General features: G+C 36.4%; 1 protein-coding gene across 4 annotated transcripts in view; it reads right to left on the bottom strand.

Annotated features, from left to right (window-relative positions):
• The window catches only part of LOC113533440 (ERC protein 2), a 213545-nt gene that overhangs the window by 117491 nt on the left and 82231 nt on the right, over positions 1-13823 (bottom strand). For all 4 annotated transcript variants that reach the window (XM_053236366.1, XM_053236363.1, XM_053236365.1 and 1 more), the window contains 2 exons: positions 5261-5284; positions 4376-4569 (listed from right to left, as the gene is read on the bottom strand). In XM_053236366.1, coding sequence (XP_053092341.1) covers positions 4376-4569; positions 5261-5284 — 218 coding nt within the window. The remainder of the gene's footprint in view (positions 1-4375; positions 4570-5260; positions 5285-13823) is intronic.

Genomic DNA, 13823 nt, shown 5'->3' with positions numbered 1-13823 from the left:
CATTTCTGTGGGCATCTGCCCATTCAGTCAAAGAGCACTAATGAAGTCGGACACTGATGTTGGGGGAGAAGGCTTGGAGTGCAGTTGGCATTCCAATTCATCCCAAAAGTGACCAGTGTATGTAGTGTATCTTAAACAGAAAGTACAATTAAATTTTGTATAATTTACTATGAGCATTGGAAATAAAGTTGAATGGAGGTTTTTGGCAGGTTACAGAAGAGATTTCTTTTTAGACATACAGTGGGGTCCAAAATAATAGTGAAAATGCTTCTCTTGGTGTTGTTTTTCAATTTAACATGACAACATTACTAATGATATTATCAGCAGCGACTTGAGTGAAAAGTAGAATCTTAAAAATATTGACACAAATTTCAGAGTTTCATAGTATTTGGTATGTCCTCTTTTTGCTTTAATGACACTGTGCACTCAAGCTGACACAGATTTCAGAAGTTTGTGTAAAACCTGATGATTTATGGCAGATCAAATCCATCGGAGTGTCCTCTGAACACATGCTTCAATAGAAGAGATTAGGCATGAGGAAAATCTGACCTTTTGTTCAAAGCAGTTAACATGGTCAATATCACACATTTAAATTTACATTTAAATAGTGACCTAGAAATTGTACAACATCTTGAATATCAGATAGTCAAGATGTTGCACATTTCCTTTTTTATATCTAAAATCCCAGATTTTCAATGTTGTGTCAGATCTTTGGAGCCTACTATACTTAAACTTGACCAAGAGGAAACAAGTGATCAAAAAAGAAGTGAAGTAACAGGGGATGAGATGTTCTAGCAATTTTCAAATATGGTATGCATCAAAAGAAATTACAACTTTATATCTAGACAACTAGATATCTTAGCAATGATACTTTATGTCTAATTCTCTGGTTATTGTCTTATAGAATATAACTGATATAGACACAACAACAATAGCTGCAATAAACTTGCATACATTCCAGCACATACAAAATTAAAATGATCCTCATGCACACACACTTGAACTCAGACACAATCAAATAAACACAGACAGAGTGGCCACTGCATGACCTCGTTCAGATCTGATGAATGGTTATACAATGAGAGAGAAAGAAAGAAAAAACAATAGGAAGAGAAAACAAAAGGGTGAAAGATGAATTTCAGCACCCCTTGAGTACAACAAATTTCCACTCCTTTGACACTAAGCTTGGCTTTTATGTTTATATAATTCAAAAAGAATAATCAGTACAGTACCCATATGAGAGTATATCAGGTCACCGTGTGCAAATAAATAAAGCAAAAAAATCACTGAAAGTTTGTGCTGGAATTAAAATGAATAAGCAGTTGGGATGAATTTGTTCTTTTTTACACATTTTCATTTTGATTTTGCAAATCAAACTCCCATTTCTTTCTTTTTCTTTTTTTTTTTTAAATAAAATGCTAAATAAAAATGCTACATGCAAAAAGTCCAATCATAAAAAATAGATCAAAAGTGTTTCACACAACAAGGTCTCTATACCTGGTATACAGTTTACTACAGTAAATAACACATACCGCTGGACTATACTGTCGGGTCCATGGAGTTTTGCTTTTCATCTATTTTAATTGGCAAGCCATCTTCCCCAGCATCTGTTCGGACTTGTGTGAACAAGCTTGTGAACATTTGTGAAAATAAAAATGTTGGTATGAAAATGAATGCTGGCTGTAAAAGGCCTACCTTTAGAGACAATGCCTTTTTGCCCTTGATACCACGGGAAAATCCAAGCAACTCAGCCAAGACCTCAGAAAAAAAAAAAAAAAAAATTGTGGACCTCCACATTGCTCCTTTTGGAGCAATTTCCACAAGCATCTGTACAAACAATTGTTTGCAAATATAAAAATCTTAGGACCATACAGACACTGCATTGTTCAGGAAAGAGACACAAATTAACTCCCAGGGATGAACAAACTTTGCTCTGAAAGGTTCAACTGAACCCCAAGACAACAACAAAGGAACTGGTGAAGGAGTTGGAGCATCAGGTGCCAAATATGTACATTTACCATTAAGAGAGTCCTACATCACTATGGCCTGAAAGGATGTCACTCAAAGAAGAAGCTCCTATTCACTGGTCAGATGAAACAAAAATGGATCTGTTTGTCCATAAAGATCAGGACTATGAATGGAGGACAATGGGTAAGGCTTATAATGCAAAGAACACCATCCCTACTGTGAAGCATGGGGGTGGCAGCATCATGTTGTGGGGGTGTTTTGCTGGAAATTGACTGTTGCACTTCACAAAATAGATGGAATCATAAGGAAGGATTATTTAGAAATACCGAAACAAAACCCTCAAGACATCGGCAAGAAAGTAAAAACATGGTCACAACTGGGTCCAGCAGGACAATGATCATAAGCATACCTCCAACGCAAATAATAAAATGGCTTAAAGACAACAAAGTGAAAGTATTGGAGTGGCCACCACAAAACCCTGACCTGAATCCCATAGAATATTAGTCGACTGAACTAAAAAATCCTGTCTGAGCAAGAAGGTCCACAAACCTGACTGAGTTGGTGAACTTAGCACCAGTTCTGTCAGGAGGAATGGGCAAAATTTCAGCAAAATATAGTGAGATGCTTGTGGAAGGCTACCCCCAAGCACTTTATTCAGGTTCAAGCAATTAAATGTCAATGCCAATAAATAATAACAAAGTGTATGAAAACTTCTGACCCACTGAAAATCTGATATAGTAAATAAAAGCTGATATAAATCTTTCTCTTATTTATTATTTTAAAATTTCCTCTTATGGAAATAGAGTAGTTAACCTAATTTACGTAAAAAAAAATATATACACACACATTGTTCTATGTAGATGCAAACAACAGGCATGACTGTACGAATATTTTGGATAAAATATGGTAACTGTAATACCGTTTTGATGAGAGGGGTCAGAGAAGAATGTCCAGACTAGTTCAAGCTGACAGGAAGGCTACGATAACTCAAATAACCACTCTTTACACCCATGTTGACCAGAAAAGCACCTCAGAAAGCACAATACCCCGAAACTTGAGGTGAAACAGTTACAAGAGCAGAACTCCACATCAGATTCCACTCCTGTCAACCAAGAACAGGAATCTGAAGCTACATTGGGTACAGACTCACCAAAACTGTACAGCTGTAGATTAAAAAAACGTTGCCTGGAATCTCAGTTTCTGCTGTGACATGCAGATGTTATGGATAGAATTTGGTGTCAACAGCATGACTCTATGGGCCCACCCTGCCTTGTGTCAGTAGCTCATGCTGCTGCTTGGTGTAATGGTGTGGGGAATGTTTTCCTGGCACACATAGGGCCCGTTAATACAAGGGAGCATTGTATGAATTGTTGCTAACTGGTTCAGTGAACATTACATTGCGTTCAGTGTCCTTCAGTGACCTCCTCAGTCACCAGATCTGAACCCAGTTGAGCACCTTTGGGATGTGGCAGAATGAGAGATTTGCAGCACGAATGTGCAGCTGACAAACCTGCAGCAATTATCTTATGCAATCATGTCAACATGGAACAGAATCTCAAACGAACTTTGCCAACACCTGGTGGAATCCATGCCATGAAGAATTGAGGCTTTTCTGACAGCAAAGGGCGTCCTACTTATTACTTATTAGTATGCTATTCCTAATAAAGTGGCCACGTAATGTATATCTGCCAAGAGCATTATGGAGTTAATATTCAGAATTCACAGACCATAAATGATAAACATATTAGCACTTTCCAGGCCCCCCACAGCGTATACTACCAAGAAACCACAACCTTTTTCTTGTTTGGCACCAGAGTCTCTAATCTAAGTACACTCAGACACTAAATCATTCTGTGTATCTTTGTGTATGCATGGCAGTGCTGTGGGTGTGTATCACTGTTTGTTGTCCTAACCCAGCCACTGCCAATGTGTAAATCACTGGATAATTGTGTACTTGCTCGCCAGTAATGAGAGAGAAGGAGAAGATATGTGTTTCTTTCCTCATTCTTTCTGCCACAGTGAAGGAGTGAAGTGGCTCCTGCTGCTGCTGCTGTGCTGGCTGCATAACAAACTCTATTAAAGACACATCATTCATGTTTCAACGGGAAATAAGTACAGAGCCAGCAAGTTCACACAGACACATGATAGCTCACAGTCACACTTTTGTACACAAATACTCCTAAAATGCCTGATAACTGATGTAGCTGCTATGGAGTCAGAGCTCAGTCACAGATCAGATTGTTCTCTTGTTCACAATCAGAGGTCGTTGAAAAGTGTTATAAACACTGTACCGTCCAGGAACATAGGAAATTTTTTGCAACTTGGACTTCATGCAATAGATATAAAAATGATGTAACTGAAGATTAGCAAAAGTGTGAGTCATGTGGAGTTGCTGCATAATGCTTACCTCTCTAGCTCAGAGATTGCCTTGTCCTTTTCGGTGCACTGTGACTCCAACTCTCTAAGAACTCCCAGAAGTCGGTCCACCTCTGCCTTAGATTTTCCACATTCCTCTTTATGGAAGGTCACCTCTTTTTCCAGGACTTTTAATCGCTCTGAAATCTCTGAATTCATCTTTGATGACTCTTCTCTTTCAAGGGCCTTCAGACAGACATAAATATGCAAAGATCAAGAATGAATCAAAAGAAATGAAGACAAATGCAACTCAATTACCAGGTACAATAGGTTAATTTAACGTTACAGCTACGCAGGCATGATGTGGCATGCGTTCAGTTGTATAAAATTACTCATAGGTGAGTGTGCTTCAATTTCTGTATATAAAGAAAGATATAAAACAAGAGTGAAAGACATCCCATGGCAAAACCAGGAATTTTCCCAAAACAACAGGTTCATTTGGTAGGCTTTTCTCTTCCAGAAGAAAATTTACACCATCTCATTACCATCCATGAGGCTAGGACTGTTTAAAGCTAGTCTTTTTATATCCTTTACTTTTCTTTTTCTTGTGCTCTGTCTCTTCCTTACAATTTGTGTGATTTCTGCTTACATGTCTTTTTGTTATTTTTGATTTAATTTCTTATTTTCATTATTTTACTTTCATGCCCGTCTCTAGACAAAAGTAGGTGCAAAATTTGTGCTGGAAGAAAGATATTATAAATCTGACCATACAAGACAGAAACATACATACACACCCACAGACATGAACACATACACACACACAACACAGATGGATCATGTGATCATGTTAGATTAATAGGTTAAAATATATAAATATATATATATATATATATATATATATATATATATATATATATAAATTTTCAGTGTATCTTACCAATGACTTCCCTTGCAGCAGATTCTATATTGGAGAGAAGATAGAGAAAAAACGGTGTTTAAAACACACACACACACACACACGCACACTTTATAAGCAAACAGTTTAGAGCTAAGGAAAATATTTTTTCCGGTTAGCGACTAAGTAATCAAGTAAGAAACCACAAAATAACAAAGATAATAGACTATGGGCTCCCTTGGCATCAGAGGCATGTAGTTATTTTGGTTGGGCACAGTACATTATTTTATGTCGCTATCTTCTTGATTCTAAATGAATAAGCTGTGATGAAGTGATTCAAAAGATGGTGTGGCATTCAAAATACACCAGTGCAGTGGGATGTTGGTCCCTTTTCAGCAGAGATATAGTGATAAAATGGTATTTATCTGACCTTAATTCACTCAATTCACTTACATCCCCCCAAAGTACTGAAGTACTTAAATTAGCACTTTGTTATTAAAAAAAAAACAATTTCTTGTCTTGTCTTGTGTGGTTTTCAAACTACACTACTTCCCCAGAAGGGTTTTTAGACTGATATTACTCTTAGTCGCTGACCTAGTGTCAGTACGAGGAGACTTCAAAGCACATCTGTAAGACACTCTGGATAAGGGCATCAAATGCCAAATGCCATGAACGTAAATGTAAATACATCACAATGAATTATTTTATCTATAAAAACATAAAAGGAAAATCTCAGGTATGGCTAGTAAAGTCCAGTTCACACTCAAAGCCATCACTTAGTCATGCATGAGCTTTTAATTCAGTCAACATTCAAGTCCACACCAGTTGTGTGATGTGCCATATAAATCCATTTCCATCACTTTAATAAAATAAACAGTTTATTTACATAATCGTCAGCAGTATTGATGCTGTTAAAATATGAAATGTATTCTCAGTCAGTTTTTAACTTTACACATAGCCTTTCTTAGATCATGTTGCACTTTCTTAATGCTGCATTTAGGCGTGCTCCAGCAGCATCATGGGTAAATATGGTTACTATGAAGTACCGTAGTAAAACCTTGAAAATTTATAGTTAATTTTCCTAAGGATCTGCATGTGACTGCACTGAAAAAAATGGGAGTATGTGGTCGGTCAGATTTAACACAACATATTACATATAGTATACATAAAAAGATTCTCTTCAAAACATGATGTAATTGATTATACTGAACTTAATTTTAAAATGTTTCTATTTACTAGATTGAATTATGTAGCATGAGAGTGAGCAATTCAGGTAGTATTGTATACCAATAGTAATAGTAATAGTAATACTAATGTAAACCAATTATATTATGAAATCTTGCATGGACATTGGCTTTATATATTTATTTTTAATTTATATTTATATAACTATAGTATTATAATAACATGAATAAAATGTGTGGTAGAAAAGTTCAGCAGTAATGTGCCTGTTGCAGCCATTAGTAACCTGGGCTCAAATCCCAGTTCAGGTCAGAGCGCGGAGATCGGTTTTATTCAGGGCTTTGAAAAATACATGCTCAAATCATGTTGGATGTATGAAAAACAATTTTGTTAATGTAATTCAACTCCGTCACGTGGACCCGATGTGCACATTTGAGTTAAATAAATTCAGTAAGCTATTTTTTTAGTGTGGTTAATGTGCACGGCTGGTGTACTCTTTATCATTCTATCTATTTTAATTGTTGATCTTCTGCATATTTTCTCTTTTAATGCATTTGGATCTCTGTATTAACCTGATATCTGCATGTTTATGCCTTGGTTTTAAATGAACTGGAAAATATAAATTTTTCACTAAATTTTTCACTAAAATCAAATCTATACATATATTTGTTGTACGTACAGCACTGTCAGTCTTCTGGTTATTTCTACCACTAAAACTGATAAATCTATAAGTGAAATCTAATGGTATCATTACAAAAATGTCTCACTGCTCACACTCAGTTCTTAGGAGCAGATTTGATTGGATATCACAATAATACTCCTAACTCTCACTCTGTACCACATTACTACCTGCACCAATCGTCATGAAGATACCAAAATATACAGTACACCAGACTTCTGCCTTGTTCTTACGTGTGCCATGATCAGGAAAATAGAGCCACACGGGCTCTACTTCCATGATCATAGCATAAGATTGACCAGATGGACCAAGGCGTAAGATGGACAGTTTCCTTGTTGGATAAATGGTTAATGCATCCCAGCAATATGGCAGGTATTGGTAGTAGTCTGAGCACACCCCTAAGGCATTGGTCCAGCATAAGTCTTAACATCAGCATATTAATATCCTCAAAATGAAAGGCGTGTGGCTAACTCTGCAATAATTTCAGGAACCCCTAAAGGGCTCACATACACTAGTGCAGACCGACAACACCGCAGTGGTGTTTTACATCAACCACCAAGTGGGCTAAAATTGCAAGTGATGTTAAAGCAAAGCAAGCAAGGTCTGGAATTGGACAGATGCAAATCTTCTGTCTGCAGTCAGATGGTGGATTTTTATCAGTAGAACACTCATGAGCCACTACACAGCCACTAATTACAATTACAAGCAAAGAAATATTGCTTAAAATGTTTTTTTTTTTGGCAGAATTCAATATCTGTCATGTCTGTTTTTATTTTAACAAATGGCTACATATTGCTGGAGAATGAAAAGCCCATGCCTGTGAACCTTATCTAATAATTTCCTGCACACCTGTTTTAACAGCAAAAAAAACTATTTTCCCACTTTTAAAGTTCCGTAAACATAAAAATATGTTAGGGGTTGCACAGACTAGTTGACTAATACATTCATTAGATGCCACTGTGTGAAGCTGTCAACTATTAAGGGTGGTGGAGAACCCAAGCAAGCAGATGGTAAGGAAATGCCGCATAGATGAAGCCAAATCTACAGTCAACTCCACACTGCGTAAGACTACACTGGAAAAATCACTGTTTATTTTCTTTACTTTAATGGAACATTATCATTTTGATTGGACTGTGGAGAGGATTTGCATATTATAAATGTTTTTTAATGTTAAAAAAAGGAGAAAAAAAAGAAAGTAAGATAAGAAGTGTATACGTAACCTAAAACACAGTACATCCTTGATTGTTGGTGGTGAATTTATACAGTTTAAATGAATTGTCTCTGAAGCCAACTGAGCTACATATAAACATGAGTTCTTTCTTTGCGGCTCTTCTTTCATGTGGTTTTCTTTCCCAAGAATATCTCCCTAGAGCTTGTCTTTCATATGTTTTTTTCATTCCTCTAATTCATTACGAAATTAAACTACTCTCTCATTTGCCAAAGCTTTTACAAGAGCACCACATGTACTGTGTATTGCTGACAGTACAAGGCACCAATTGTTACAGGAACTTGTTTTTTTTTCACTTGAGAAAAATAACCTGGAGATAGATATGGACCTTAGAATTATCTTTCTTCTGCTACTAAACATGGTTACCTGATTAATTGTGTTGTTGTGATAGACGGGAATGTGCTGTTTTAAACATTGTAAAATGACTGTTTTCATTTGAGTAAAGTGGAAAAAAAATGTTGAAGGCATTAAATTGAAGACTGAAAGGCACACGCCTCCCAGGTGCCGCTTTCAGCTGACGAAAACATTCAGTGTTATTGCAGTGACACTGTAATGATCATCATATAAAATGTTTGTTTAGCTGACTGAGAGCTCTTCTCCAAATACACAGTACACTAAATAAAGTCGATAAATCATAAGGATCAAATAATCTCGACACATATCTCACACAAGTATTATAAACAAAGCTTACGAGGAACGTTTTAGTAGTGTCGAGCACTAGATAAAGAAGCATATAAAGATAACTCTCTAGATATTTATATAGCTGTTAACCACAGGACCTTCGTTTCAATTAGTATCTCTGCTCAGGTTCGAATCTGATTGTATTATATTGTCAGCTGTAAATCATTAAAGAAAATAATACTAAGTTGTAAAGTAAATTATTTCTTCATTTATTTCCAGTAAGCACTGGAGCTTATCCTGGGAACAGTAGGTATGAAGTGGGAATACACTCTAGATGGGACACTAGATCATCACCACACACACACACACACACACACAAATAGGAACAATTTAGCATAGCCAATTCACCCACTAGCATGTTTTCATGAGGAAACCAAAGATCCTAGAGGAAAGACACATGCGCATGGGGAGAACATGCAAAACTCTACACGGTCCATAATCCGAGATCAGAATCATACTGGAAGCCTGGAGGTGTGAGGCAGCAATGCTACCCATTGCAACACTGTGTCCTGGAACGTAACTCACCATATACATTTGAGACTTTAACATACACACTGTAGTGTTAATTTTCAAGTTAAAAGCTAGATATAGAATAATTGGAAAAAACAGATTGAAAAGATGAAAAGGCTGTCAAAATATGGTAGCTTAACTAATTTTTTCTTATTATGTCTGTGTTTGCATTTGTGTGTGTGTATGTGTGGTGTGTGTGTGTGTGTGTGCGTGCGTTTTTATATTTTGATGGAGACCAAATGTCCCCACAAAGATAGGAATATCTGACCCTTAGCTGGTCTCCATGAAGAAAACTTTTTCCCCCAATACTACAGTTTTTATTTAAAAAGCTAAAACAGTTAAAAGTTTTTTTTTTTTGTGGTTACTGAGGTTAGTGTTAGATTTAGGTAACAGCATTAATCAGCTAAATCCTCACAAGGGATTGAACGACACAAATCTGGGTTTGTTCAATGTCACTGTCAAGTTTCATATCAGTTCCAGTCCTTGTCATACTGACTGATTAAACTTATCTTTAATGTTTAAAGTTATTCCTGAGGCAATAGTGTGTGTGTGTGTGTGTGTGTGTGTGTGTGCAGTGGGGTCCAAAGGTCTGACAGCACTAGTGAAAATGCTTCTATTTTTGCATCTTTTCTAATAAAACAATTTTCTCTACAAATTATATTACTGATAACAACTTGAGTGAAAAGTAGACACTTTGAAATATTTACATGAATTTCTTATTATATTTACATGTGTTTCTAAGTATTTGGGATGTTCCCTTTTTGCTTACATTTAAATATTCAATATAAGATATTGCACATTTACTTTCTTTGTTTTAAATATTTCATAATCTAAAACCTTCTGTTTATTTCCAATTTTCAATGAAAAAAAAAACAACAGATTTTCAATGTGGTCTGAGACTTTTGGACCCCACTGTATACATGGGTCAAGATGAAGACAGCAAAAGACTGGACAATGAGAAGGACAAGGAAAGTAGACATTTCATTGGTCATATAAAAATTCTTTCTCCTGTATCAGGATGTCTGTGTGTGTGACTGTTTATCCAGATGTACAGTATAACCATCCAAAAGTCTTGTTTGCATATGAACGTAGATAATCATATACAATATAATCTCGCTTGTGTTCACATAATTCAGCCATTCTGCTGCATCTACTTACGTCGTCTGAATTAAACAGCAATGAGAACAAAAGAATGGATGGAAAAATGGTGCATTTTCTAACGAGCCAGCCACAAAACTGGCCAAAATCCCATCCACTCCATGCTTAGTTTACATTACCCATTACACATAAAGTGCTTTATACACCAAACGTCGTTCAACATCCAGACTAAACGGCACTCTTAAACAAAATGTTCAGACAGGGCTTAAATTCTAAGATGAGCCATCAGAAGGTCATCACAGAGTCTCAGTGTGTGTATGTGTGTGGATTGAATTACACATACTTTACGACATTACAACCACACAACATTACATTATAACAAACACCCCTGAGTATTTTCCAGGATTGCGTGAGCTTTCTCTCCATACAAGTAAACCAAGGAAGACTCACCATGACGGTGACAGAACCACAAATGGACACACATTATACAGTCTATAAGCAAATTAAGTACTTGGTGAGTGAATTAGGCTGTGCTAAAATAAAACGCTAATTGCGTGCATAAGGAGTTAAGCATGCATAGTGTTTCAGAACTGCTATACAGGCTTAACATTTGCAGAGTCATGTTTCAGTTACCCTAAATTAATTAATTAATTAATTTGTATCGTCCCTTTTAAAATCTATGAAAATGTTTATCTTTCAAGCTTCACGCTTTTCTATTCACGAGAACACGGCAAACTGACCAAACCCTTAGCATTATTTATTAAAAGCATGATGAAATAGCCTATTTACAAAATCTCATGGTTACACTTAACTATTGGCACACTATAAAATGAAAAATTGACTGTGTTGGATCAAGTGCTATTTAATAAGCTAATAATAATAATAATAATAATAATAATAATAATAACGCATTTTATTTAATGGCGCCTTTCAAAACACCCAAGGTCACCTCACAAGCAGGCAAAAATAAAAATACTACACAAGGCAAAAGCAGACAACAAACACTCAGCATATACAAATAAAAGGCAGTAAAGACTCAATAAAACATATTATAAAAAAGCCTGAATAAAAAGATATGTCTTAAGACGCTTTTTAAAAGGCAATCGCTGTTACGAATATCAAGGGGAGGGGAGTTCCGTAGGCGAGGGGCAGCATAGCTAAAAGATCTGGCACCCATAGTAGTTGGTCGAATCCGAGGTACCACAAGAGAAATTGGAGATGAGGATCTGAGAGCACGTGAAGGCGTGTAAACATGAAGAATTTGAGTAAGGTATTGGGGTGCAAGATTATGAAGTGCCGTGTAAGTAAGTAACAGGATCTTGAATTCAACTTGATACCTTACTGGAAGCCAATGCAATTGCTGAAGAACTGGAGAAATGTGCTCAATAGAACCATCTACATCTAGGACTATAATATATGATATATGATATATGAATGAGAAGATGGTAAGCACTGAAAGAAACATCTATACATATATATATATATAGATATATATATATATATATATATATATATATATATATACATAGATGTTTATATACATATATATATACATATATATATCTATATATATCTATATATATATATATATAGATGTTTCTTGTACATTTGTATGAAAAAGGAGGGGAAAAAATGCTATTCAGTCTGTATTTTCCATTCCTAATTTTTTTTCCCATGGCTCGAAAGCAAGAGCTTGTGTTTAAAGGCAGTGGTCAGATGTTATTGAAAAAGCCCTTCTCAGACACCTCTCCTCAAGAAAAATCCGCTCAAGGAAAATCAGAGAATGCCATCTCCATCTCTGCATTATTCACTTAAGTAACTGAACACTACCCACATATGCCTATGATCTGGCAACCTTTGTTCTGTTCTTCTGTTTTTCAATGCCCATATGCTCTTTGACAGCCACTGTGTGTCTGATGACTTCATGACTGTGTGATAACCATCAGGAAGGCTTGGCTTGCAATTCCAAAACAATCCCATTTTGTTTATTTGCACAGCAGGCATATCGCTGTGCCACATCAGAGGTTTCCGACAGCATGGACTATGGGTCTCCACCTTCTTCAAACTGTTACCCTCCTCCACCCAATGCTCTTCAAAACTCACAGACTCGAGGCTTTTTGCAAGTACGAGAAGGCCAAAGACAAGACTCACTCTTCAACTTCCAGTAAAGAGGATTGTGGGACTCTGGGAGAGGGCTGGGGAGAGACAGATATGAGGAAAAGAATGGAGAAAGAAAGTGCTATATAATGCTCCATGAAAAATAAGTATGGCTAAGGAGGAACAAGAAGAGATGAATCAGAAAAAAAGAAGGAGAAAAGGTTCTGGAGGCTTTTCAATTCAGGAAGAGGAAGAAGACAGAGTGAGGAGAGATCAGTCAACAGGAATGGAAATTTAGGAGATTTAGATTTAAAAGGTTCCTCCATAATATAGTAGGAAGAAGGACGGGTGAGAAGAGATGGATCAGTGGAGAAGAATGGAGGAAAAGGTGGTTCTGGAGGTTATTCAATCATGGAGTAGGGTGAATGATGGGACAGAAAGATCAATCATAAGGAATGAATGTTGAATATTTAGGTTTAGTAGCTTCCTCCAATAAAAAGTGGGCAGAGGAGAAGAAAGAAAATGCCTTGCTTACAAAGTCTCAGATACTAACATGACCTAATGACAATAGTTACCTTCAAATAACACACAATTTAACACTACCACTTCACATTACCACTTTTGACTAGACCCACTGACTGAACAGATGAACCATCTGCTTTGAACATGAAGCAGAGAATAAATTCGGACTTCTCTGTTCAACTGCCTTTAAATATTCTGTTTTTGTCATCAACTTTTTTTAACAAGCCATGCCATCACTTTGCTTTTCAGACCACAGAGTGTACGTCAAATAAAAATCCATGAAAGTATGTGAAAAGACTTGCCTTACTCAATGAGCTTCCATCAGCTAAATAGTTTACATAAATCCATGTGACTGGATGCAACAAGCCACAACTGCTACTTTTTTTAATTAAAGTTGGTAAACTATGGCAAGGGTTTTTTTTTTTCCTACTGGCTCTGCCACAGGATTTTTTGAGTGATCTGTTCAATCCACTAGAATATATACAGTATATACACTGATCAGCCATAATATTAAATCCACTGGCAGGTGAAGTGAGTAACACTGATTATCTCATTACAATAGCGCCTGCCAAGAGGTGGGATATATTAGGCAGCAAGTGAACAGTCAG

Source organism: Pangasianodon hypophthalmus, chromosome 8 (genome assembly GCF_027358585.1).
Source record: "Pangasianodon hypophthalmus isolate fPanHyp1 chromosome 8, fPanHyp1.pri, whole genome shotgun sequence".
Classification (NCBI taxonomy): domain Eukaryota; kingdom Metazoa; phylum Chordata; class Actinopteri; order Siluriformes; family Pangasiidae; genus Pangasianodon; species Pangasianodon hypophthalmus.
This window is presented reverse-complemented; position numbering and strand designations above follow the sequence as displayed.